The sequence below is a fragment of the Sitodiplosis mosellana genome, unplaced genomic scaffold (assembly GCF_009176505.1).
Source record: "Sitodiplosis mosellana isolate CC-2019 unplaced genomic scaffold, AAFC_SMos_1.0 Smas_scaffold_1, whole genome shotgun sequence".
In the NCBI taxonomy this organism is placed as follows: Eukaryota; Metazoa; Arthropoda; class Insecta; order Diptera; family Cecidomyiidae; genus Sitodiplosis; species Sitodiplosis mosellana.
Genome location: NW_022595244.1, coordinates 931,548 through 956,730, shown reverse-complemented (window position 1 = coordinate 956,730; position 25,183 = coordinate 931,548). Strand labels below are relative to the sequence as shown.

The 25,183-nt window shown below is 36.3% G+C and overlaps 3 protein-coding genes across 11 annotated transcripts in view; 1 reads left to right on the top strand and 2 right to left on the bottom strand.

Annotated features, from left to right (window-relative positions):
- Positions 1 to 1,211: 1,211 nt before the first annotated feature.
- On the bottom strand, positions 1,212 to 6,387 carry LOC129569878 (isocitrate dehydrogenase [NAD] subunit gamma, mitochondrial). 5 transcript variants are annotated; one of them, XM_055449083.1, is made up of 10 exons: positions 6,192 to 6,387; positions 5,954 to 6,022; positions 5,671 to 5,890; positions 5,400 to 5,590; positions 4,648 to 4,729; positions 4,416 to 4,563; positions 4,209 to 4,344; positions 3,909 to 4,095; positions 3,589 to 3,664; positions 1,212 to 1,521 (listed from the first exon to the last, which is right to left on the bottom strand). In XM_055449083.1, exons 1-10 carry the CDS (start codon positions 6,246 to 6,248, stop codon positions 1,428 to 1,430), a joined length of 1,260 nt encoding a protein of 419 aa, XP_055305058.1. In that variant the 5' UTR covers positions 6,249 to 6,387; the 3' UTR covers positions 1,212 to 1,427. The 5 variants fall into 5 exon arrangements, with proteins under 5 accessions (XP_055305058.1, XP_055305079.1, XP_055305096.1 ...); XM_055449104.1 differs by having other exon boundaries at positions 1,212 to 3,226; positions 6,192 to 6,378; XM_055449121.1 differs by having other exon boundaries at positions 1,212 to 3,220; positions 6,192 to 6,375.
- Positions 6,388 to 6,991: 604 nt separating this feature from the next.
- Positions 6,992 to 19,705, bottom strand: LOC129569774 (ABC transporter G family member 23). Of its 4 annotated transcripts, none has more exons than XM_055448962.1 (10): positions 18,422 to 19,705; positions 10,314 to 10,749; positions 10,060 to 10,219; positions 9,769 to 9,970; positions 9,424 to 9,578; positions 9,056 to 9,244; positions 8,530 to 8,970; positions 8,258 to 8,435; positions 7,694 to 8,146; positions 6,992 to 7,582 (listed from the first exon to the last, which is right to left on the bottom strand). In XM_055448962.1, exons 2-10 carry the CDS (start codon positions 10,742 to 10,744, stop codon positions 7,281 to 7,283), a joined length of 2,511 nt encoding a protein of 836 aa, XP_055304937.1. In that variant the 5' UTR covers positions 10,745 to 10,749; positions 18,422 to 19,705; the 3' UTR covers positions 6,992 to 7,280. The 4 variants fall into 4 exon arrangements, with proteins under 4 accessions (XP_055304937.1, XP_055304923.1, XP_055304931.1 ...); XM_055448948.1 differs by having other exon boundaries at positions 19,235 to 19,450; XM_055448956.1 differs by lacking the exon at positions 18,422 to 19,705 and adding an exon at positions 12,257 to 12,614.
- Positions 19,706 to 24,722: 5,017 nt separating this feature from the next.
- Positions 24,723 to 25,183, top strand: part of LOC129569747 (low-density lipoprotein receptor-like) — a 23,879-nt gene continuing 23,418 nt past the window's right edge. Inside the window, exon 1 of one of the 2 annotated variants that reach the window (XM_055448894.1) lies at positions 24,723 to 25,183. This exon is cut by the window's right edge and continues 3,594 nt beyond it. The gene's annotated coding sequence lies outside the window, so the exon portion shown is untranslated. The other variant, XM_055448903.1, reaches the window with a different exon arrangement.

The following is a 25,183-nucleotide window of genomic DNA, read 5'->3' as shown; positions in this document are numbered from 1 at the left end:
TAGACATTTCGGTTGAGTTTTTATGATTGCTGTGTATGATAACAATCCGAACAAACATAAATCCGACATGCCAAATATGCTTGTAATCCAATTTAGTCCCGACATCACAGCAGCAGCAGCAGCATCCGAATAAAACTCATAATCACGACGAATTCAAATAATAAAACGATTCATGAAGTGAAACTTTTTCTATGTCTTCTCTTTATTCATTCTACTCTTTCGGTCACAACTTGTATTATCATTCACAAGGATGCAAGTGGAAAAAGTTTCGAATGGCAATGGCAAATCTTTGCAAACAATAATATGGGTTCTGATGTTATTCTACATATAGATATATATATATATATATAATTAATTAGCAGAAAGCTCACATTTCAAATGTTTCTGATTAATATTTCTTTGACAAAATTCAACAACACCTGTCTCTCGATTTCGTAGATAGAATGGCGACAGCTAGATAGGGAAATATTCACAGCACCATGATAGAGTCAATTATTTGTGGTTGTTACGTTGATTACACAGATATGATGCGGTGGTTGGTGGTGGTGGTGCTGTTGTTGGCTTAATACCTGCTGCTGTCATGCTCATAAATTTAGCCACACAGTATCTATTGCCTAGAAAATGTAATCGCCTTACCAGTTGTCTTTATTGCATGGAAACCCTGTTCATCACCATACCAACGCAAAGAGCGAGTTTCTTTCTGCGGTTTTCATCAGCTAAATAAAAATCGAAACAAGAAGGAGGAAGAAGAAAAAAAAGGCTCACACGCAATTTTTCCTAGGAAAAAAGGAATGGATACGGCAACGTTCATTTTGCATATTGAAGCCAGTATGGTTGGTTGTTCATCTTTATATTGGAGATATATTGGTGTCTGCGAGTACCGGTTCCATTTTGCATCGATTCTTCATAACAGGTGTTTTTTTGCTGCGCTCTCACAGCCGCACAGTGATTCCGAGTGGAAGGCGGGCGAACGAGCGAGCAAGCATGCAAAGAGAGTACTGTGTTGTTGAGAGTTTTCGTGCCAATACATCCATACATTGACTCACTTACCAGCCACACTCCATGTTGTGTGTTTATACAGTTGATCACGAAATGTTGCGCGCTGTTCTGACTGCCTTTTTCGTCGCAAACCATGGGTTTCATCTTGTTTTTTCGCACTCAATAGACGTGTGCCAACAAAAGCATCAAAGTCAATAATCAAGACCAATAAATTGATTTATAAACGTTCTCTCTCTCTCGGTATATGTATATTTTTAGCCATTTTGAATTTAGTTTCATGTATAAACAATAATTAACTTAAAAAAACAACAACATGCAATCAAATATCAGCACTTATTTTACAGTTAATGAATGTTGAATTTTGCTATTCGACGCTGACTTTATTTATATTCGCTCTGCCGTTCAATGTTCGGTTCAGTTCATATCAATTACTCACATCGTCGTGTACATGTTCTTCTCTTTTTTTCCGCGCATCTGTTCCAAAGCTCATTTTCAGCAAATTGAATCAATTCTAATTGGGAGCTTTTATTTATCATTATAGGAGAATGTCAAACAAAATGAATTAAAATAAGTATTGTCGTTAATCTCTGTTGCGATAATAATCCATCAATGAGAAAAACATAACATAAATAAAAATTTGTATGCAGATGTTTCCTATTACAGTGCCAATGATATCACGTTTCAGTTCATTAAATGAATGGATTTAGGTCCTCCGTGCCATGAATGTATACCGTTACTGTTTTATTTTTGCTTTTGCTTTCATTTGCTGCGCCAAACACTATTTCCACTGCACGCACAAATCACTTTTATAGGAAGCGGACAGTTTTAATAGTTAACAAGGGCAGACAAAACATGGTTGAGTCTGATTAAGATCGGTTTAGTTTGATTTGATTTGATTTTCGTGTTGGAAATGGGATATCAGTTAATAAGTTTTGTGAATTTTATTTTTTCTTACACACAAATACACATAACATCATATCTAATGCAATCAATTAGGCCTGTTGAGAAAAAAAACACAGTGAAAAAACAGAAAAAAGCGGTTAGTTGTTATTCAATGGGAATTAGTAATCATAATTAGGGTGTGAGAGCGGCTCTATTTTGCGAATTCAATTAAATGCGAAATTCAAACAGATTGCAAATGCAATTTTCTAAATGACACAATCAATATGATCGGAAACAAATGGAAAATGCACAATAAATGAATGAATTCAACAACAAAATATATGCTATTTTTATTTACTACAAGTTCTGTATGCGTATGATTGGGTGGGTGGGTATGTGTGTGTGAGGTGAATAGGGATATAAAATATGATGTAACACCGTGCAATCGGCGGTCGACCGATGGAACTTTGATAAATATGCAATTCCGTTCCACTCCCTGGCATGAGCAATGAGCATATGTGTGACGCAATCATCAATATTTGATTATTTTGCACTCAATGGCGGTTCTACCGAACCAATAGTCGGATGAATTGTATGCGTATGGGTTGTGTATGTATGTTGCGATAATGCTATTTTTATTTTGATTGCCATCGTAAAGGTTTCAATTATAACGAATTCATCATTTTTTATTTCCTTAACTTCGTTTCTCTTTTGCTTCTATTGCTTCGTCCAAATCGATTTTGCTTCGAGTAACCGTAAACATTTAACATAATTAAAACCCTTACTGGCATTGCGCATACGTTTTCTCTGTTCATTCTTTTTTTCTGTTTTCATTTGCATGTTGCTAGCGTTTTTTTTCTATTTCTTGTCCGACTCATTCCAATGAAATTGCCAGCTAGAGAATGAAAAATGGTTTACCTACTTGAAATATTACTATGATAAGAGAGAGAAAATTTATTTGAAAAACATGAAAATCACCACGAAACCGTTCGATGAGCAGCAATTAGTGCTCAATTTAGAAAAATTTCGTACTTAAGATAAATCGTTTTGGGCTCATTAGAGTGACAATTTTGAAATTGGAATCGGTTGGTGAACGGTTTAGCAGCAATTCCATTCATTAATTAAGAATAGTAACTGAAACAACTGTGCTTTTGTTCGGTAAATTAACTAAAATAATTCAAATTATATATTTTTTTAAAGCTTGAATTTCGGTTCGGTTTTCAATATATTTCGAGAAATGAGCAATAGTTTAGCACCAAAATTGATTTTATCGCAATAATAATGAAATATTTTTTTCATAAATTATACACAACATGTCTAATGATTAATTCATTTGAAACTGAAACTTATAACGTAAATTAAAACGTATAAATCATTTGAATTTGTTTTTCCCCCCAATTGTCAATGCATAACAGTATCGATTAATAATATAAATAAAAACAACAGGAGAGTTTTTTGTGTTTTCAATCAAATGAACAAACACAAAAAAACGACATAGAATATATAAAGAGAAAAAAAAAGAGAAAAAAAGAAATAATATATTTAGCATTGCTGATTGAATGCAATGATGTTGAAAACAATTTGAAGGGATTGCGAGCCGAAAATTCATAAGCGACAACGGACAATAATAATCGTATTAATTGCTAAATTTTGTCTGGGTTATTTTGGGGGAGAGCAGAGAGTGGTGTTTGGTTTGATCATAATTACCAGTGGATATCTTCTTCGCCCAAACGTGACAGGATGTTTTGGATAACGTCGCTTGATGTGCTGTTGCCGCCCAAATCTGTTATTATACAATTAAAAATTAAATTGGGTGTGAATTCAATTGAAACGTTGAATAAATCAATAAATGATCAATTGGGACGTTTCAATCAACACGATTAAATGCGAACCGATATTTAAATGTTGAAATTAAACAGAAATGATACGTTTGGTGGAAGCTGTAATTTGGTTTAACACTTGTACCGTGCATGTGACACGATGTCTGGCTTAAAAGGTATAAAGTATTTATTAATTTGTCTACGAACCCGGTGTGTGAATTTTATCCTCGACGATGGTTTTTCGGATGGCATTTGTAATGGCATCGGCATAAGTTTTGTGCCCCAAGTAGTACAACATGTCAACGGATGCGTTGAGCATGGCAATTGGGTTGGCGATGTTCTTTCCAGCAATGGCCGTTCCTGTGTTACGAGTGCCTGGCTCGAATACGGCATACTGAACCCACCCGTAATAAAAGAGCAATGAAATAAAAGAACCCATCCAAAACCGAATCAAAATGAAACAAGAAACAATTATCCAAATCAATGAATTCAGTTTGATAGCCTTACATGATCACCATAGTTAGCACCGGATAACAAACCAGCACCGCCGATCAAACCGCAAATCACATTTGAAACAATGGTTCCGTACAAATTCGTCATGTTCATCACTTCGAATTGATGCGGATTGGACACCAGTTGCATGCTAATAAACGAAAACAACCCTCACATTCAATACGTTTGAGTCAAACGGAAAAAAATGTTGATCAATGTTACCATGTATTGTCAATAATCATGTCGTTGTGTTGGATATTTGGATAATCTTTGGCAACGCGACGAGATGTTTCCAAGAATAAACCGTCCGACAATTTCATAATATTGGCCTTGTGAATAGTTGTCACCTTTGTGCGACCGGTACTTTTGGCTGTTCGAACGAGAAACAATGATTCAAAAGTAAAACAAGTGTTCGAAATTCCGAAAAAAAATATCAAAAAGGAGAAAAAATCACCATATTCAAACGCATAACGGGCAACACGTTCTGAATTTTCATCGGTAACTACTTTCATGCTCTCAACGACACCTGGGACACTCTGCAAAGTCATTGATTTCCAATTAATTGGATTAGTCACATGCATAAGAACCGAGGGGAAAATCACTCAAAAGTAATTTATATTTGACAAGTAATTTTTTGGGAATTCGTTGAACAAAAAGTAATTTTGAAAGTAGTTTTTCGACTAAAAATTACTTTAAAAATTACTGCAGAGTTTGACTTATACGCCAGATATATGCTATGGCATAAAAACAATATGCGCATATTTTTTGGTACATTTGGATTTTGTGACTAACTTACCATGTAAATTCATGTGCATTCCACGAATTTGGGACAAAAAATCGTGGGATCCACAAAAAATCGTGGAATGCACATGAATTTACATGGTAAGTTAGTCACAAAATCCAAATGTACCAAAAAATATGCGCATATTGTTTTTATGCCATAGCATATATCTGGCGTATAAGTCAAACTCTGAATTACTGCAAATAACTTTTTATTCGATGAATTACTTTTCTATTAGAAATTACTTGTCAAAAATATATTTTTCTATGATAAAAAGTAATTTGTAATTCTCTTAAAAAAAGTAATAGTGAAAGTAATTTGTAAACCGGACAAGTTATTTTCTAGAGTGATTTCCCCCTCGATAAAAACGCGTTCTCGTGTTAAACTTTAACCAAAGAAGCCAAATAAATTCGTCCAAAACTCACCTCATGTTCCAACATAGCGTATTCACCCTCAGTGTTTTGTCGTACAACAGCAATGTTGACGCCTTGGTGTCGGGCATGCACCTCTGGATATGATCGGCATTCCAACACATTCACGTACAGATCCAATTCGTTTCGGAGAGCGACATTACGTGAAATTGTGTCAGTTGCTTCACTTTTTGTTTCAATGTTTCCTGCGATTATCATTTACAATCATTATTTTAATTCCAATCGCTATTTGCGTCATATGAATATATATATTTTTTGTGCGAACCTTTGATAGCGACACCATTACGTTTGATTGATGTGATAGCGTAGTCAAGATCGTCATTGCCTTCACTGGCCGGGCTGATGTCGATAATTTCAAAATCCACTGGAACACCAATTTTATCGAAAATCTCACGTACATGCAACATCAGTTCGGGTCCAATACCGCCACCAGGCAGCATTGAAACTGCATGTCGTCCACCGAATTGAGCTTTTGGAATTGCATGCTAATAAACAAAAAAGAACACATTTGGTTTCAATGTCACCGTAAAATTTGCGGTTAATTTTACCTGGAATTTCTTTTGCAATGGTGTTTTGCTGGTAATTTCACTATCGGCAGCTGTAGCAGTTGAATAGTTCTTCGGAGGCAAATAAAAAACAAATCGAAATTAGTTCTGTTTTCAATAGCAAATATGAATGAAATCATGTGCTGTGCATGAATTATATCCATAGTTCACACGCTTATGTAATACGTCAGTTTCGATAAAACTATAACTATTCTCTGAATACGAGTGTTGGATTTGTTACCTTTTTTATGGCATTGGCAAGTGCCAAATTGGTTGGACGAAGCAAACGTGAAGCCATTTCGTAATAATTTAATCGATTTAAATGTTATGAAAGTATGACGAAGATTTGCAATTCCGTCTTATGTATCCTTTGGCCAAATAGTAAGGAGAAAACTTATGACTATAAGAACGTTCTGTCAAATGGTGACACAGTGAGGTTATGTATTTGACAATGCCTAGAAAACTCCATGAAGTTAGCTCGCAGCGATTTGAAATGCGGAACGTTATTAAAATTACGCCGTAATATAGGCAATGCACATTTTGACCAATTCGTTCATTTTTTTAAGATTTGTTTCGAGAGAAAACTGTTCGCTAATACACCAACGTTTATTGATACTTAATTACAGCGTGCAAAAGTAATTCGATATCTAGTTTCGTATCATCGCACTCACAACCGGCAATTGGTTAATAATTGATGGATGATTGTGATTTTGTCATTGTGCGTCAGTGGCCATGTCTTAACTACCTGTAAATTGTTTCATCATGGCTTGAATATTAATGACTTGCCTTGAACTTTTCTGTCGCTGTTGTCGCAATATGCACGACCACAAACTTATTCCAAATTCAGATGCAGACCTTGCCCGATGCTTAATCGTAACATCTCAAGCGTCCGAAGTTCGTCATCATAAGCCATTCCCATTTTGAATGATTTTATTTGTTTGGTTTTGTTTTCCTTTTCTTCTTTTTTGGATAAAAAGTAATCCGGAATGAATTGTGTGGGGGTTTTTAGCTGTAACCGGCAATAGTGAAACACATATTGAATGCAACAATTCGTCAATTTCCATGACATCGACACCAATTTATATTTATTTATTTTTGTTTTGTTTTTTAAATAACAATATCATTCACACTTTTCGCTAAGCTTGGATTAAATAATTATTAGAAAAAGAACATTCATGTACAACTTATCCAAGAAAAGAATTACGAATATTACCGCTAAAATGCTTAAAACAACACAAAAAAAAAATTAACTAAATTTTACATGAAAAAGACAATAAAATATAAACATAAACGAAATGACTCAAATACATAGAGAGTGCTAGGTACGTGGTTAACCTTTCTTAAATTTCAACAATAGGATGCTTATTGTTAAGAAGACCAACACCCAAATGCCGGTCGAAATGAAGCCCGTATAAACGGCTGTCTCGCTGATTAGCCAACCACGTTGAGTAATTGATCGCAAACTTTCCGTTGATTGTGTCAATGGCAAGAACCATGCAATGTACTTCAAACCTGGATACATTCCTTCAATTGGCCAAATAATGCCGCACAGCATGACAATCGGCAAGAAACTTCCCATCGCCATGTATGTCGCTGTACGTTCATTGTCACACGCCGATGATACAACAAAACCTAATTGCACCAAAGTGGGAGAAAAATGAAACAAAGAATTTTTTTTTCAAAAATGCCCTTGAAATGGGAGAAAAAAAGCGAAAGTGTGTTTTCGTTTTGATAACAACATACCGAAACACATGCCGCACAGTCCAGTCAGTATGGTCAATAAGATCACCCATAAAATGTCACCTTGTAGTGTTAGTCCAAAAATAGAAAAGCTGAAAATAAGTACGAATGTCGTTTGACCGCACATTATGACGAATTGTGTGGCAACATGCGAGAACAGCATTTCGATCCCGGTTATTCCGGATACCAGGCAACGTTCTAACATGCCTTCGTTCCGTTCAATTAACATAGCGCCGGAGGTTAATGCAACCGATAAAAAGAAAATTATAGTCAATATAACACCAGGTGCAGCGAAATCGGTGAAATTTGGCGTTTGCGTTCCATAAATTGGCGTGTTAAAACGAACGGGAATTTGTCCGAGCGCTGGATTCAAATCACAATCTTTCATCACTTGATTGATAAAACTGAAAAATCCAAATTGAAGATCACGGAACAGCAATTGTCCAATTTGTTGATCTAAAGTCAAGATTAGAAGAAGAAAAAAAGTCACAGCGGTTTTTTTAATAAGCATTTCCGTGCGTGATGTAAGAGAGAAGAAAACAATTGGATTTATTTTTAGTCACTTACTTGACATGTCCATACGGATTGTGACGTCAGACGCTTCAATCGTATAATCTTCAGCATATCGGCCCGCTTCAGTTCGTTCAACCAGTGAGTCAGAGTAATTACTTTGGAAAACCAATGCAGCCCATGCGCGACCACGTTTAACTTCATTGTAGGCAACTTCATCCGAATCATAGAATTGCTGTTGACAAAACAACGACAGAAAACAAAATGAAGTATACGTCATAAAAATCGCCAACGTCGAATGACATTCGTAAAATTCCATCGATACTCACAATGACCATATCTTTTTGTGTTAGAATATTCAAGTAACGACAACTGAGTAACGTATAATTGCAACCTTCGTATACTGGACAGTCATCCATCCCGGTTGAATTCAATTCATGATTTGCAACGGCCAATTTCAATTCTTTTGGATCATGACCGATAGCCAAACAGAAAAGGATAATTTGTAAACACGGTAAACCGATAATGAACGCCATCACACCAACATTTCGCCACATCCATAGGAAATTTTTCCAAATTAACGCTTTCATGTGATGCGGCTTAAACACTTTGACATAGTCGATGAGTGTGGCCGGTTGCTCTTCCGATGGAGGTAACGGTGATGTTGTATCGGTTACATGTTTCGGTAACGGCATTATCGATGTGGAATGATCACCAAATTCACCGGAAATTTCATTCGGATCCTCTTCAGATATGTCTAAACCAGGATTCTATGCAAAAGAAAATTAACATTTTTTTCTTTATTCGTAGTATAAATAAAATTGATTGATCATTCGATGTGGTTGTAATACTCACGGTCATTGCCGATGGCATCGATACTTGATCGGATATTTCCTGTGCAATTGACGAACGACGACGTTTTCCCTTATTTTGTATAATGGCAAGCTTTAAGAACACCTCTTCTAATGATTCACATTGGTACTTCATTTGAAGAGTATCCGGAGATTCTTCCGCTAAGAATTTACCGCCTCGCATTAAACCAATCTAAATAAATAAACGATGTCACAGTCGCATTAGATAAAACAAAAGGGAAAAACACTAGACACGTTTCACAAACTACTCAATTTTGTCAAATCATACTTTCTTTGACGTCATGGTAATGACATAGTTTCTATTATGAGATTTCATTTTTTGATAAAGCACAAATAAATCATAATACGTACAACGTGGGCTTGACGCGTTTCCTCGATATAATGTGTCGTAATGATGACCGTTTTTTTCATCGTATTCGTAATTTCCACTAAATGATCCCAAATGCTTTGCCGAATGATTGGATCAACACCAACCGTTGGCTCATCCAAAATCAATAATTCCGGTTCTGTAATTGTTAAATAGAATTATTTGCCAGGTAAATGGATTAAACCGTCGATTAAACTATATATTGTTAGGAAAGTGTTGTGTGAGCATCTGCGTCACTTTCATTTTGTTTGTGTGGGTGTGTGTTAGGCAAAGAGGGAGAGGGAAAGAAATTTTATTAGATTAGCTAGTGGTTAAATCATTTCACATACCATGTAAAAGTGCCGCAGCCAAGCTCATTCGCCGTTGTTGGCCACCGCTCAAATTCTTAACAAAACGTGTCACATTTGGTAGTTGCAACAATCGAATAAGAAAATCAATTTTCTCATCACATTCGGATGTTGTCATGCCGGCAATCCATCCAAAGTAGAGCAGTGTTTCGCGTAATGTGAATTCTCCATATAAAGCCAATTCCTGGAACAATCAAACGAAAATTGTGTTACGAAAATAGCTTCAATATGATTAGGAGAATGAATTTCGATTGCCGTTTTTTTTCCACTTACTTGTGGCATGTATCCAATTCGTGGTCCCGGCACGCCCGAACCTCGACTGCCTGGCGTACCGCCCAAGACCCAAATTTCACCCGAATTTAATCGTCTGCGTCCAACTATACATGATAAAAGTGTGGTTTTACCACATCCCGAAGCTCCTAGTAATCCATAACTGTCAACAGAGAAGAAAAAACCAGTTTAAACAAAGCCTTTTTTGTTGACTCGATTTAATAGCATTTTAGAACAAACAAAGCAATGACACATACATTGATCCTTTTGGCACAGTCATGTTTAATCCATCCAAAATGATGTTTGGATTGTTTTTTGGTCCGTAGGTTTTGTGTGCGCGTCGTACACAGACGGCTTGTTGTCGTCTCGTTGCAACCGTTGATGGTTGTGACATGAATTGACGACGACGTGCAGCTAGCTCTTGACTATGCGATATTGCCGATGATGTGGACGATGATGATGTGGATGTGCCGGGCTCTTCAGCATTTATTGTCACTTCGCGTACGGCTGATTTGATTGGTTTTGATGGTTTAATGTCATCCAAGCTATTTGTTTTTTCCATCTGAACCGCTTTATTCATATTTTCCATCATTTTATCCATCTTTTCAGGGGTTTCATTTGATTTGGCTGTCACTGCATCAGCGACTCCATTCATTTCATTTACTTCACTTTCTGTGGTAGTCTCCATTTTTGCTTAAAAAACACAAAATAGACATTTTTTGTTGTTGTTGTGAATTGTGTTGTCGAAAATGATAGTCCAAAAAAATAAAGTTTATTTTCCGGAAATAATGATTTGGTTTTTTATGTCTTATTAAATCCATTTATTGCGGAAAGGTTTGATTTTAATTATCTGCAAAATTAGTGAAACGAACCAAACGCGCACGCTTTGAATTGCTCATTAAGCACTTCGTTCTTCATATGTAAGATAACAACTGCGTTGAGAGAGAGAGAGAGAGAGAGAGAGAGAGAGAGAGAGAGAGAGAGAGAGAGAGAGAGAGAGAGAGAGAGAGAGAGAGGAAAAAAAGCAACGAACCGGACGTCTTTATTGAACCGAAACAAACAGTCTAACGAATTAGATGATTTGTGTGATGTGTCATTAGATATGCGTCTGAAAGCACGCCGAGACTGTGACAAATTGTTTATTTGGCATTGATTGGCCAGAGTGTGTCATTTCGAACAAATACACTATTTAACCATATCGTGTGTGTTTTTTGTCGATGATGTTGCGCGAGCCGCATAAAGCCAATTTTCGTATTAACACTTTCATGATTCCTACCATTGTTAATCTCGACGGCAAATTGAAAATTATGCGCAAACCCGTCATGATCACGAATTATTTTTGATTAAGTGGTTGAAGATTCTGAACAAAGTATGGCTTTTATATGGCGCTTATTATCTACTCGCTTATCGGGTGATAAAAGTTCAATTGCACAGTCCACGAAAGGCAAAAACAAATTCGTTTCATTTTAAGAACGCCGCCCGGATTCGTTTGTATCATTTTTTGTCATCTACTAAATGCGTGTGTGGTTGTTTTTCTCTCTCTTTTCGTGAAAGAACGTAAATTGAGCGAGATGCTGAAATATGAAAAACAAAACCAGTTCCATAACGAAAAAAATCCAGTTTGAATGGAACATTCGCGCGCGCATTCCATATCATAAAAACCTCTTTATTTTCTGTCAAATCTAGCCATGAAATAATCTGAATCATACGAATTTATGTGTTTTAGAATGCGAAGGAAACATAATGACTTGACGTTACTTGGATATGCACGGCACAGCACACGATATTCTCACATCAAATAGCTAATGTTTGTTTGCGCACTTTATATATATGCATTGCCGATGATGCGCATAATCACTTGCTCAACGACGGCCGATGATGAAAATACTAATGTATCCGATCTTATAAAAATAGAATTCACGATAAAACTGGCTCCACACTGGAAACCGCAAACACAAACACAGACTCACGCACGTAAATATATATGCACACACGGTGCTCTGTAGCCGATGTTGATTGCTTTAACGATAAACGCAAACTGCTTTGGCCACTCAAAACGATGTATGAAATGAGCTAAAATGGAAAAAACACAATGACTATGACGACGACGACGACGACGACAACAACAACAAAAACAACGACAACGACAACAATAAAAAAAAACGGCAACAACGTGAAGAAGTAGCCAGACTCAGCTTACTTAAATATTGACAATCTTTTCAATGCTGACCACCGCACATTTTAGGTAGGATTGGCCCAACGCAACAACAAACTGGTTGAAGCCTTAATGTTGATCTCTATTTTATGAATATGAACTCAAATGCGCATCATTTATTAAGTCATCAATTTGATTGGCTTGCGATTTTGAGGCAGATAGCGAGAGGCAAAGAAACAAAGAAACATTCTATCTCTGTTCACGAGAAATTCACAGGCATTGTCAACTCTGGTAATTTACTGTAACTGTTGCGCTCGCATTGTTTAAACAAATACGCATCAGCATTTCAAAATCACAGCACGACAAGCTAGAGAACCTTGAATTAATTCCAACGACCAATCGAACACTGACTCAAAGAGTAAAACCAACATCTCATGAACTCTGTCAGCAACCGAATACATTTATTAAATTCGAATGTGAGCTATATTTATAAATGGACACTAAAATTGTGCTTCTCAGCACTGATAACCTACTGTGGCCAATTAATACCTTGTAACTGGAATTTTCGTATATTCGATTGGTCAATAAATGCTAACATACCGAAAACTTGATGAAATGAACTTGTGAGAGTTTGCTGACCTTCTTCAGCATGATGTATGCTTGTGTGTGTATGTGTGTCTGGCAACCAATCAATTTTAATCGCAGAGTCTAAAATTTAGTCTCTGGTTCGCGCATATTAACACACAGAACACTCGATATTGCATTGATATTGACAAATAATCAACATCTTGAATCATATATACACACGTGTATGATCTAATTCATTCGATTCATAAGCGAGTAAAAAACGATTCACTCTCAAGTCACACACAGACCCGAACTTCCATCCGTATATGGAATTAACCGAGGAGAGTAAGAGAGAGAGAGAGAAAGAGAAATGCGATGTGTTAAATAATAATAACAACAATAATGATATAGAAAACAAGTTATTGTGACACAGACATAGCTCGAAGCTCGAACAAGATAAATCTTGTCAGTGCAATATACGTATTTAAAAATGAATTCTACTTGGTTAATTGCACTCACTCACTCACTTTTCACGATTGAAGTGTAATCGATATGTATGACATTTTGCAAAGGCATTACAGCATAGGCGGAAAAAGACTGTGTTGACTAGGTTTTGATGGTCTGTTACAATTGCGATTTGTTGTTTTACGATCATTTTCTCTCTTTTTCCTTTCCACCTGTTTTCTCGGCTCTGTCATTCATGTATCGTATTAGATAAGTGTGTTGTGTGCAACAGTCGAAAATGCGTTAGCAACGATGATTTGTCAATTCACACAGGTTTCATTCAGGCGATGGAGTGTGTATGAATAGATAGGCAAACAAGTTTATCGAAAAAACCGGTCATCCTTTAAACGAATAATTTGGTGTCTGATTATTATTTCTCTTTTATTCACTCTCTTTTTGCCCCTTGTACACACATTCATCGAGATCGGATTTATTGGTTGTGAAGCATTTCGGTGCTACATTTCGACATACACTGATTTTCGTCGTTTTCAATTTCAAAGTCGCTGTTTACATAAACAAAATACACTCATACACAATTATCGTTGTGGCCAATAATTTATTTTTACCTTTTTTATAATATGTTTATATTGACACTTTCTTGGTTACGTATGCCAAAGGAGAGAAGGAAAAAAAACAATATTTGACATTGACCGATGTATTATGTGCTGCACACAGCCAAGGGATTGACATTGGTTTCCGATTAATTAATTTGAAATGTACAAGAGAAGTGCTGTTGGACGAACGAATGTAAGAAAGAAATGCTAAAGGCCTACACGAGGGAAAAAGGTGGCTCATTAATAAAAATGTTATCTTGCACTTGTCGATGGTTCATTCTGTTCTGATGAATGACAGGAAAAGACATGAAACTCTTGCCGCAGAATGGTAACTATATATACCTGCATCGATCAACAGAACGACCGAACGACGTTAATTATTACGCGCACAATGAACTTCAGGCCATTTTTATCGCTGTGTGTATGCTGTAAACGACTTGACGATTCTGTTTCTTATTTCCTTCACTAATATTATATGCATGCTAGTCCATGAAACGATGCATGTAACAGCGAAATGCTATTTTACCGACTAGATGAGATTTATACTCATGAGAATAGCATCGCTTTACCTTTGGAATTTAAACGATAAGAGCTCTTACTCACACCATTGCCAATGTTCCATAGAATCCAGCACTTTTTGCTTAAAAAAGCCGTGACTCATTTGTTAAAGGCGTCACTAATGGACTTTATACGACATTTAATACAATTGAAGTGGAATTACATTCAATCGGCCATCATTCTTTGTGCATGGTTTTCCCCCCAGAGATCCGGCCTCTCTTTTACATTCAACACATTTCTTTGTTGTAATTGGACTGTTTTCGTCTCCCGGATTGAATTATTGAATTATGTTTGCGTTTTTCGTAGAAGAGAAACGGTCGTATATAATCTCTGGCAGTGACGCTATGAACTCAATTCGTGCTTCGGCCTAATTATTATTGATATCAAACACAATTTTCCAACCAGAGAAGCCTTCAAAAGTATTTTTGATGGTGAGCTTTCAAACAATAATCAAAAAATAATATCACATTTTGTTTTGTGGAATGCGCTGTGAGGCAATCTGTTGCGTTTTTATCATCGTTCAAAATCAAATAAAGCAATTTTATTAATTATTATCCTTCTGGGAGCGACGAGCTGAAGCACAGCTGAACGGAAAAAATAAAAAAGAAAGAAAAATAAAACGCGAATGGAATGTAAATAATGAAATTGATTATTGTTTATGACGAAATGGCCTATTCGTTGCCTAATATCCGGAAGGTCATTGAGATGTGTTGTTTGTGATAATTTAAAATTGGCATTAAGCACATCAGAAGAATAGAGTGCACGCTCGATACCAATTTTCGATAAATAAAAATGTGTGAATGAGTTGTGTTTGCTCCGTCGGTTGATGACAAATGTCTTTTTTCGTCGTGTTGTCGTTGCTATTGTATTGGATAAATATTTATTTATTTTGCATAATTTGCTGGAATTGTTTGTCTTTTCTGTAATTTTGTAATTTTTGCGCTTTCAGAATGTGTGTGTTTTTCACTTTTCATTGTTGTTTCGTTGCCATTCGACGAAGCACTTCCCCGATGATATAATTATGACCTTAGCTGATTTTGCTGATTCTGCACAATGAAAGCGGAAAGAACTTGATTCAACTCGATGCAAATTCAGCTGCAACGTGCAATTTATTCGCCTGATTTTGTATAAAACAGAAAAGCAACATCGTTTGCATTTCCGCCAAACAAAATTTGTTGCATTTTCGGATGTTCGCGCTGACTTCAATTGTTCGGATGTTCGTATTGAAAGATTTAAGTTGATTTCAATCGATGAGACAGCGCCAAATTGATGCAATCCAGATTAGATATCGAATTGAACGCCATGTCATTCTCATTCAGCGTTAACTTTGGAGTTTTTCCTCGCAAAATAATTCTTTATTCGATTCTATCGACAATGCAATCTAAAGATATATATTCATCGTAGGTAAAAAACTATTGCGTTCACCGGAGCGGATATCATTGAAATATGTAGCAGCGTTCTCATTGCGCGAAATCGTTTCATGAGCTACAAGTAGATTATATACTCGATATATCTAGGTCACATCAAATGACACTGATTGATTTACTCACTAATTCAATTACTTATAACTTGAACGCTAAAAAGTTCTATTCTGAGAGATGGAAAGAGATAAAGAGAATGAATGAAAGTTTTCTGTGTGTTTTTCATTTTCGTGGTTTTGCCATGTTATTGTTTAAGTTTGTGTCTATATTTATACGTTGCAGTTAAATGGAAATAGAACTAATTGATCTATGAACAAATCAGCATTGAACATTATTTGCACACTTTCGTTTTAAAACATGCAAAATTTACTTGCACAAACTACACACCAAATCGCTATTGATATTGAGTGATTTTGTTGTGTTTTTTCTAAACGATAATTGTCCGATTAATTATTCTCATCTCAATTAGGCTTGACCGAACCTCATTATAGCCCAGCTATGGTATGCAAACACTGTAAATTTATCATAATTTTCAATTTTCTTTTGAGGTCTTTTCAAATGGGTTAACCGAATAAATGGAAAATGCCATAATTTATTACCAAATTTGCATATATTACTGCCATAGTACACACGCACCGAACGAAAAAAAAAACAAATTCAACAACAAATTATTTCGTTTTATTTCCACCGAGTTAAGCAAAAAAAAAGTGTGTGTATGTATAATTGCATCGGACTGATGGTTGTAAACCCATGTTTGAGGTTGCTATTTTGAATGCATCAAGGAACATTCATGGAATTTGTGAGAGAGTAAATAATAGCCAGTGGTTTGTGTTAATTGAAATTTCTACCATGAAAATTTGAATTGAATTTTCAGGAAAATCGATCGATAACCACCACTACCACCAACACATACAAATTATCTCATTGTCGAAGTCAAGTAATGAAACCATTCTATCCTCCATTCATGATGCCAATGTTAATGAAAATTAGTTCAACTCGAATAGCGTGCCAACTGCGAATAAAAATGTAGAGAAAGATTGCCCGTGGATCTCTATGATACGTGAGTTGATTGTGCTCATATCAATAAATTTCAAAGTTTTATCTCGCATCGAACGATGGATGAATGCACGATTATTGACCTAGACAAGTAAATTGAACAGAAGATGGAGAAGAAAAACACACAGACACCACACAAACGAAATCCGTTTCGACCGTTTACATCAGTTCGGTTACATTTTATACACATTTTTGCAGAGTTGGAGAGCGAGCGAACAGAAAAAAAACCAGATAGACAAATCGGATTGAGAGAGAGAGAGAGAGAGAGAGGTATTTGCAGAAATCATATAGACATGGAGAAACGTTATGTTTGCGGATTATTTTTTCTACCAAATTATTTTTTTGTTATTTTTTTTTTAGGCAATGTGGAGGAACATCGAATGAAACAAGACACAGGCAAACAAGGTAAATCATAAACTTGATGTATAATTTTATACAAAAATATGCAAAGAAAAGCATTAAAAGTGTGTTGAGACAGAGAAGCTAGTGACGGTGTGGTGACCTTACACTGAATTTGGGCCGACTTTTGCTATCTTGCAATATGAAAACCAAAATTTCCATTTGGAATTTGCACACGATTCGGTTGCTATTGTTGTTTCGCTTGTATCGATAAAATAATGTGCGCGTTTGGCCAACAACATCTACACTTTATGTCTAATGCGGCGATCGATTCGTTTTACATTCAAATATCAATTGAGATTTTTTTGCCGATTGCCTAATAGTTCTTTTTTTAAGTGCTCAATAAATAAGACAGACTTAAGTTATATATTGACCTACAAGAAGATTACACCTTTATTATTACCCAAATGGATTTATCGGTTCGTTGTTCGGTTGTTGTAATATTCTTCACGCGTTTCTGGTTTAGTGCGCGCTTATTTTGGACATAAATCCAACATTGAAAATGTTGATTATTGATTGTGCACACAATTCACACATTTTATTTTTTTATTTTGCATTTTTTGATCATCGTCGTTATTTCCGTCGACTGAAATAATCAAGCGATGCCGATACTTTGATTGGAATCTTGTTCGATTTTGAATTTTGCTAGCGATACACATAAACATGTGTGTTCGTTTTCAGTATCTAGTTTTCGAAATGAATTTCAAATGAGACAAAATCAAAGGCTTTGTGACCGCCTTTCCAGTGCAAGGTGTCGGTCGGAAAAGACCTTTCTCATTCGATTACATAAAGGAGAAAAAAATCTGTTTCTCTTCGATGTCGATTCAAGTTTTGCATTGTTATAACTGCGTATGTATGGCTTTTTAAATGCTCAAGTACGCGTACGTTGTGGTGTGGTGTATCCAAGATGCCTGACTCTTGATTTACATGTTTTTTTTTCTGTTTCTTATAAACGTATGTATGTAAAGTGGTGCTTGGTTGTGGAAACTAAGACGCATTTCCTTTTACAGTTGAAAATACAACAAAATGCAAGCCATGTACATTCTATGGGTGGCCGTACACATACAAATATTTTTAGAATTGTTTGTTTTAAAGTGTTGTTTGAATTATTCGTGCATTGTTGTTGGCAAGTGGTTTTCGTTTCAACTTACTTTGATTTAAACACTTGTTGCTCTGTTACTATTTGGTTGGTGCACGTTACTCCGTGTCTGTGTGTTTTTTTTTAAATTTTTCGTTCACGCGTTTTTCCAGATTCCAAATCGTTGATGTTGTTATTGTTTTTTTTTCATTCGTGTCGTGCACTGTTGCATATGGGTACTGCATGCGCTACGAATTGCAAAATGCACAGCAATAATATGAACACACCGAATATGCAATTTCAAAGTCACTTGGTGCGCCTGCTTCTCTCTTTTTTTATTTTAAATTATTTATCGTAAGTTTCTGTTCACTTGAAGTGGTTGGTAAATCATTCGTTGGCTGAGAAAAGATGCAGCTGAGCATTAACAATTCACGATTGAAGCAGAAAAAATTTCGGTTACCGAATTGATTATGGTTACAATGTATGTAAACAATAGTTGCAACGCGCGCGCATTCAACTGATACCGAAGAGGAAGAAAGAAAAAGTCACTTTGCCGACAAAATTACTTCAGCTCCAGCACACAAAGAGATAAACAATACAATCTATTTATGGGAATTTATGGAATTTCCTTTTTGCATAATCTCTGCGCGCACTCAAACACACAAAATACCAAAATTGGCAACACAATACCAACGATGTGTTTTTTCTTTCTTTCTTGATTCACTTTCAATGAGTGCTGTTTCAAAGTACCCGCATTTGCCGCTGAATGGTGTAATCTGATTGATATTTTATTGTAATTTATTTAATGTCGTCGAGGTCTATGATTCAATCATTCAATGTTCCGAATCGATTCACTCTCAATTTCATTACGCGGAAAATACCATACCCGTACAATCCCGTTCAATCCGCCAAAATTGTGAGTCACTTCGAAAACGAAAAAAAAAACAGAAGAAGTCTATTCAATGCCGATTATGATGCAAATGCTAACGTCGTAGCGTAACAAAAAAAAAGAACTTCGAACAAAAATCTCGAAAATCTTCTCCTTTATTACACTTGCATTTCAAATACGCGACCGATACGTTATACTGCAGTGTGAAGACTGTCGGTGCCTCTCACAAACTAAATGATATTAAAGTGTAAAATAGCTTCGCACGCTTGAAAAGTTATGAAAAAAATGCCTATATTGATACGGTGGCGGTGTATTTGTATGTACGATGTACGTATATGACATTTGAATAAAAAAATGAACCAACACGGCGCTCGTTACACACATCAACAAACAAAGAAGCGGAAAAAATTTATTTTATTGCATTCAATATGTGATCACAACACACTGTGTTGAGGTAGAGTTTGATTGAGCGTTGTTATTTGTGTGTGAAACTTAACACGAAATCGGCTTGTCTACTTGCTTATACGAACAATAAACTACCGCTTAAGTATGGGTTTAGTGTGTAAGCAAAGTAACACACAGCCATCAGTAGCTGTAGTTGAGCGATGAATGAAATGACGAATAACCCAAACACTCAACAATCCAGCGAAACAATTTTAAGAGTCACCGCCACACAAGAAAACGGCCGAAAACCGTTTATAGTTCGAGTGGGAAATGCCTCGATACATCAACGGTGCGGTACAGTACGATGATGAATCAATGTGTGGTGTAAAATCGAATGATTTGTCTCGGACAAAAGCAAATAATCTATGAATCGATGCTCTTTAACCGCAATTGTACGACAATGTAAACAAATAGGGATCACCCAAACGCTTTTATGAATTTATTAATTGTTAATAATTGGCCGTCACTTTCCGCCAGCATCAAATTGAATGTGTGTATATTGTGGCATTGCCTAAAGCTGTGCGGTATTATTATCAACACGTGTTTGATTCAATGAAAATTAATTAATCAATCTTGTTTGCTAAATACCATTATTATGTTAGCTTTTTCCCCTGTGTGTGTGCCTTTCTTGTGGTCGTCTTCATTCAGCTTAATTAAATACAACACGTAAATTGCGGTCTAAAAGTTAATTAACATTTTCACATCATAGCAATGATCGATGGCTAATTGGTAATATTTTTGGGGATATAGCCATTTTGCTCAGAATAGAATCGTTTTAATGATTTTTTAAACATCTCAAACGTAACAACAATTCTATTGAGATTGACTTTGACCGTATAATTGATCACCTAATCAGGCAACAGCGATTTCGAAGGAAAATCCCCAAAAATTTATGGTACATTCTCAAGTGATTCAGACAAGTAGTAGTATTTCCACTTTACTACTTAATAATCCGATCAGCAGAAAATGGCCAAATCGAATTAGTGTATATCCGATTGAATCCAAACCACATATATAGTTGTTGAATTGGCCAACGAAAAAAAAGGTAATAAGGTAAGGAAAATTGAAGAAACCTAATAAATTGGTTTGTTCACATGCTGACTAAAAAAAGAAAGAGAGAGGGAGGGAAAACCAGCTTGTGACCTTGTCTCTGCCAGCACATGAATGTGATATAATACCACACATGTATAACATAAGCTCATCATATATTCAAAGAGATGGATACAGTAACAGTCTCGGCTTCAATTTGTACCGAAAATGTATTTCCTCAGGCTGTTTGCTTCGACTTCTTTCATTGGTGATTCCACACACATACATATCTCTCTCTCTCTCTCTCTCTCTCTCTCTCTCTCTCTCTCTCTCTCTTTGTACTCTCGTGGGTGTTGGGTTCAATCGTTTTGCATTGGTTTTTTTTTCGGTGGCCATAGAAGCCTTTGTTAAGGTGAAAAATAAAACGATGAATAAATCGCGCAAAATATTCATTTATTAGCATTTCATTCCCGCGTCAGAAACAACAGAGAAATGGTGCAATTGACCACAGACATTGGAAAAAATGTACGCACCAAGTATTAGTACAAAATCAACATGCTGTGCGTGACGCGATACTCTTGTTCATATACATTGACTCCGATTAATGGAACAATTTTTCGACGATTCAAAGCGGCGGCCACCGCAGCAGTGGCAGCGTTAGCATTGTTGTTATGTTGTTAACCATCGCGTGCAGATCATGACTACAGTTTTAAATTGAAGTCAACTACCTGAATTGATTTCCATTTTAAAATTTGTTTTTTTCTCTATAAATTCGCGATTGTTTCATAAACGGATACAAAATTTGGTAATATATAAAGCATTTACCAGAAAATTGCTTGATTTTTAGCGTGTGCATTGCACCATATTGGGCATACATTTTCCGACGACGATCCCAAGTTTTGGCATTCGACAATTTTTCAAATATATACATAAATTTTATAATCGGGGATTTCAATCTATATTTTAGTTGATCCAAAAAACGCGCGCGTTGTTAAGACGCTGAAAACAAATTAAATTCAATTATTAAACTGTTTCATATTCAAGTTGCGCTTTTATTTCTTCCTGTTGTATGGCAATTATGCTCATTAAGAACTTTTCATAAATGCGCTTGGGCTACGTTATACATATTGCAATTACATTCCAGTTCATGTGATGACGATGATACTTCTGCTGCTGCTGCTGCTGATGCATACATGTCATGGTTTGTCTTTTTCGTACCAAGTTTTACATCGTACGCATAACTTTTTACCTTGTACAGCACACACACACAGACATAGATACATTCATGTAAAATTTGCTCGCGCTCAAGATAATGCCTGAGTGTTATTAACTGTTTTGTTAAATGAAAATGAGGATTAAATTGCATTTCAGCTGAATCGTTTGAAACTTGTCTTGGAAAATTGCTTTAATTGCAAATGCGTAAGTAAATACTTAACCGATCCGTTGAAAAATGTTTATAACGCGAACAGCGAAAGAGTAACATTCGCAAAATCAAAGTTGATAGAAAATCTCCGAAAAGTATGCAATTCGTTGTTGGTTGTTAATTTGAAAAAAATTCTGCGGTTGATTTTTGAAACGGAGCGCGAACATGAACGAAATGGGTTTTTGGCTTATTAATGAAAATGTGTTCGTTACTTTTTGATGTTGAGTTTTCTGATGATGGAATTTCTTCAAAATAATTCAAGCGAAATAAATTACGTCGCCCGGACTCAGTAAAATAAGATGCTTCTTTTAATATGTTCGTCAACGTCAATCATTAAAAAATAATTGTGTGAGTTGGTTTTTGCTAGGGATTTTCTTTCATTAAATTTTCTTCCGCAAATAAATTAAATTTTACAAATTGGCCAAATGAGGAAGAGTGAAAGAACAAACAAGATGTGGTTCAGTTTCGTGTTTTCATATAGTTTTTAATTCGATAAGAAAGTCAAATAGATACGAAGAAAGTGGGAATAGATAGCAGTGCCAATGAAAAATAAGGCCAAGAAAGTGTGATTCGCCGTAAATGTCACCGAAACGTTGTGACACTCGGTACATGCAAACAATCAAACAGCTTACACTTATGAAAACATGAAATGCCAAAGCACAAGCACGAACAGCGAACGAATTGTCGCGCTATTCGTGCGTTTGTCGGCAGCGGCGGGAGAGTGCGAGAGAGTGAACGTAAATAAGAGAGAATCTCGACGTGGACATACCGAAACCGAGAGCGAAATGAAAACAGACTGTATAGTCTACGTGGTTTTTCCTGATAAAATTGTGAATTGCCATGCGTAATCTCTCACTACCACGACGTCATACAAACATGTGATGAACAATCCATTCGCCAAAAATCCACGTTGGAGGAGCGCACAGTGCGAGACGATACAGTGCACACTGCACACTGAATATATATCCGAATAAACGGAGAATCATACACAAACGCGCGCTCTCGCTCTCGCACACACGTACAAACACACGCACAAATACCATCGCATCGCAGCACATCACATCCACACGGACGTACACACGATTCGAAGGCATTTTTCGATAAATTCCAAACGGTGTAATAATAAGTCAAACGACACGTAATAATCGCTACTCGAGTAGAAATGTCAATGATAGGACGAAAAATCGTACGATCGTTCACGTTATGTACAAAGGGATATTGCAACTTTTTTTACCAGAAAAAACGCCATCTTACGTCGTGCCCGTAAATTATTTTACTGTACATTTCGATGGTAGAGCTTGAACAAAAGTTCAACACTATGCATAAACTTGGAAAGAGCTTGATAAACTTGATGAAATACATATATTTTATGGTAGTTGCAATACCCCTATGGTTATGTATCGTAAAATGGAGCGGCAAAGTCATGACAAACACACATACACAAAATTCAACAGAAAATATACTCATTTGTAATATCTTAAATCGCGTCATACACTCGTGTATTCTTTTCTCTTTTCTGTTGGTATTGGTTAGCAGTTGCTATCCCGTTTCGTTTGTTCCACGTACCAGCAACGAAGAGGGAAACAAAAAAACGAAGATAAACTAAAATGAAATGAATAAAAAGAAACACCGTGCAAATGCACAAAAGCCAAATAGGTGAGTCAAAATATTAATGAGTAAGAAAAGAAGAGAGAAAAAAAAACGTAAGAATAACATGCGATTCACTCACACTGACTCAACACACAATACCGATGGTGTGAAGAGAATAGGAGAAACAAATAGCGAAAAAATCATACGATATTTTGCGTATGATATCGTATGTTCGTAATCAAGTGTTTCGGCTTTTTGCAGCAGCTATTTCATAAGTTTATCATATACATATCGTTTCGCATTGCCAAATAACTGGTCATACATTTTCAACGTAAATCGCTGACGGCTAAAGTTAATATCATAGCTTATTATAGAAACGAACAGAAAAAAAATCGGTGCTAGAGACAAACAGAAGAATACGGCGAAAAAACAAATGACGAATACCGAACGATATTTGGTGAATGAAACGACGGCCTGTTTTTTTTCATTCCCTTCTCTGTATTTCAAATGTTCGCACATCTTTCGATGCTCACGATAAAATCCTATGCTCTATTGCTATGGCAGCCAAGTCATCGTCGTTTTGCTTATTCATATCGGTTGACTGTGTGTATTTGCTCTCGTTAGATGGATGATGTGTTTGATTACCCTGGCCATGCAATGCATATATACACACCACATTCTTCTAATGCCTAACTAAATTCGGTACACTATGATTCGGCTTCTTTTGATGATCTGCTCTACTCAGCTTGGCTTGGATCGGCTCATCAATGCTGCTGCTGCTTTGCACTCAAAACTCTTTGGACCACTCTGTTCATATTCTCTGTCGGACTTGGTGAGTGAGTGAGTTAGTGAGCGAACGAAAGAACGTGTGTATGTGTGTTTGTGTGTATGGCTGTTTGTGTGCAAGCATGCTGCTCATATTTAATTCTCTCGCACGATTGTCGCTCCGTGTGTATTGGTGTATTTTTCACACAATTTCGATACCATGTTATACACAACATATTCGATGCCGTAAACACGCGCGCGCTCTCGTTCTCTCGCTGGTGGAGTATTATTTTTTTCCACTGCTGCCATCGAATATACACATAGCACGAGTTATATGTGTTCAGTTGGTTTCTTCGAGTGTAGCGTGTCACACCTCTCTCTCAGTCTAAACGCTGATTGAATGCATTAAACGATATCCAGTTGTTAAATTGCACAGCAAAATAGTCTTCAATCGAGTGCGGGTGATTACATTCTCACAGTGTGTGTCGCCCTGAATAGAAGTGTAGCGAAAAAAAAATTACAGCACGCATAATTTTTCACCAGATACGGCAGCTAAAGCAAGTAGCATCTAAGCCCACCAAAAGAGCATCCATTAACAAAAATTGTTCAAGATTCGGCGTTGTTGTTTTTCCACGCAATTTTCTTTCATTTTTCTCTTCATTCGCTCGATCTCATTCATTCGTGTTATCATCAAC

Excerpts from the sequence above, each read along its gene's own strand:
- LOC129569774 (XM_055448962.1), bottom strand. The coding sequence starts at position 10,744 with ATGGAGACTACCACAGAAAGTGAAGTAAATGAAATGAATGGAGTCGCT. Across the intron at positions 9,971-10,059 it reads GAATTGGATACATGCCACAA|GAATTGGCTTTATATGGAGA; the intron begins GTAAGTGGAAAA and ends TGATTGTTCCAG. Across the intron at positions 8,436-8,529 it reads CACAAAAAGATATGGTCATT|CAATTCTATGATTCGGATGA; the intron begins GTGAGTATCGAT and ends TTTTGTCAACAG.
- LOC129569878 (XM_055449083.1), bottom strand. The coding sequence starts at position 6,248 with ATGGCTTCACGTTTGCTTCGTCCAACCAATTTGGCACTTGCCAATGCC. Across the intron at positions 5,591-5,670 it reads TAATGGTGTCGCTATCAAAG|GAAACATTGAAACAAAAAGT; the intron begins GTTCGCACAAAA and ends TGATAATCGCAG. Across the intron at positions 4,564-4,647 it reads CCGTTATGCGTTTGAATATG|CCAAAAGTACCGGTCGCACA; the intron begins GTGATTTTTTCT and ends TCGTTCGAACAG.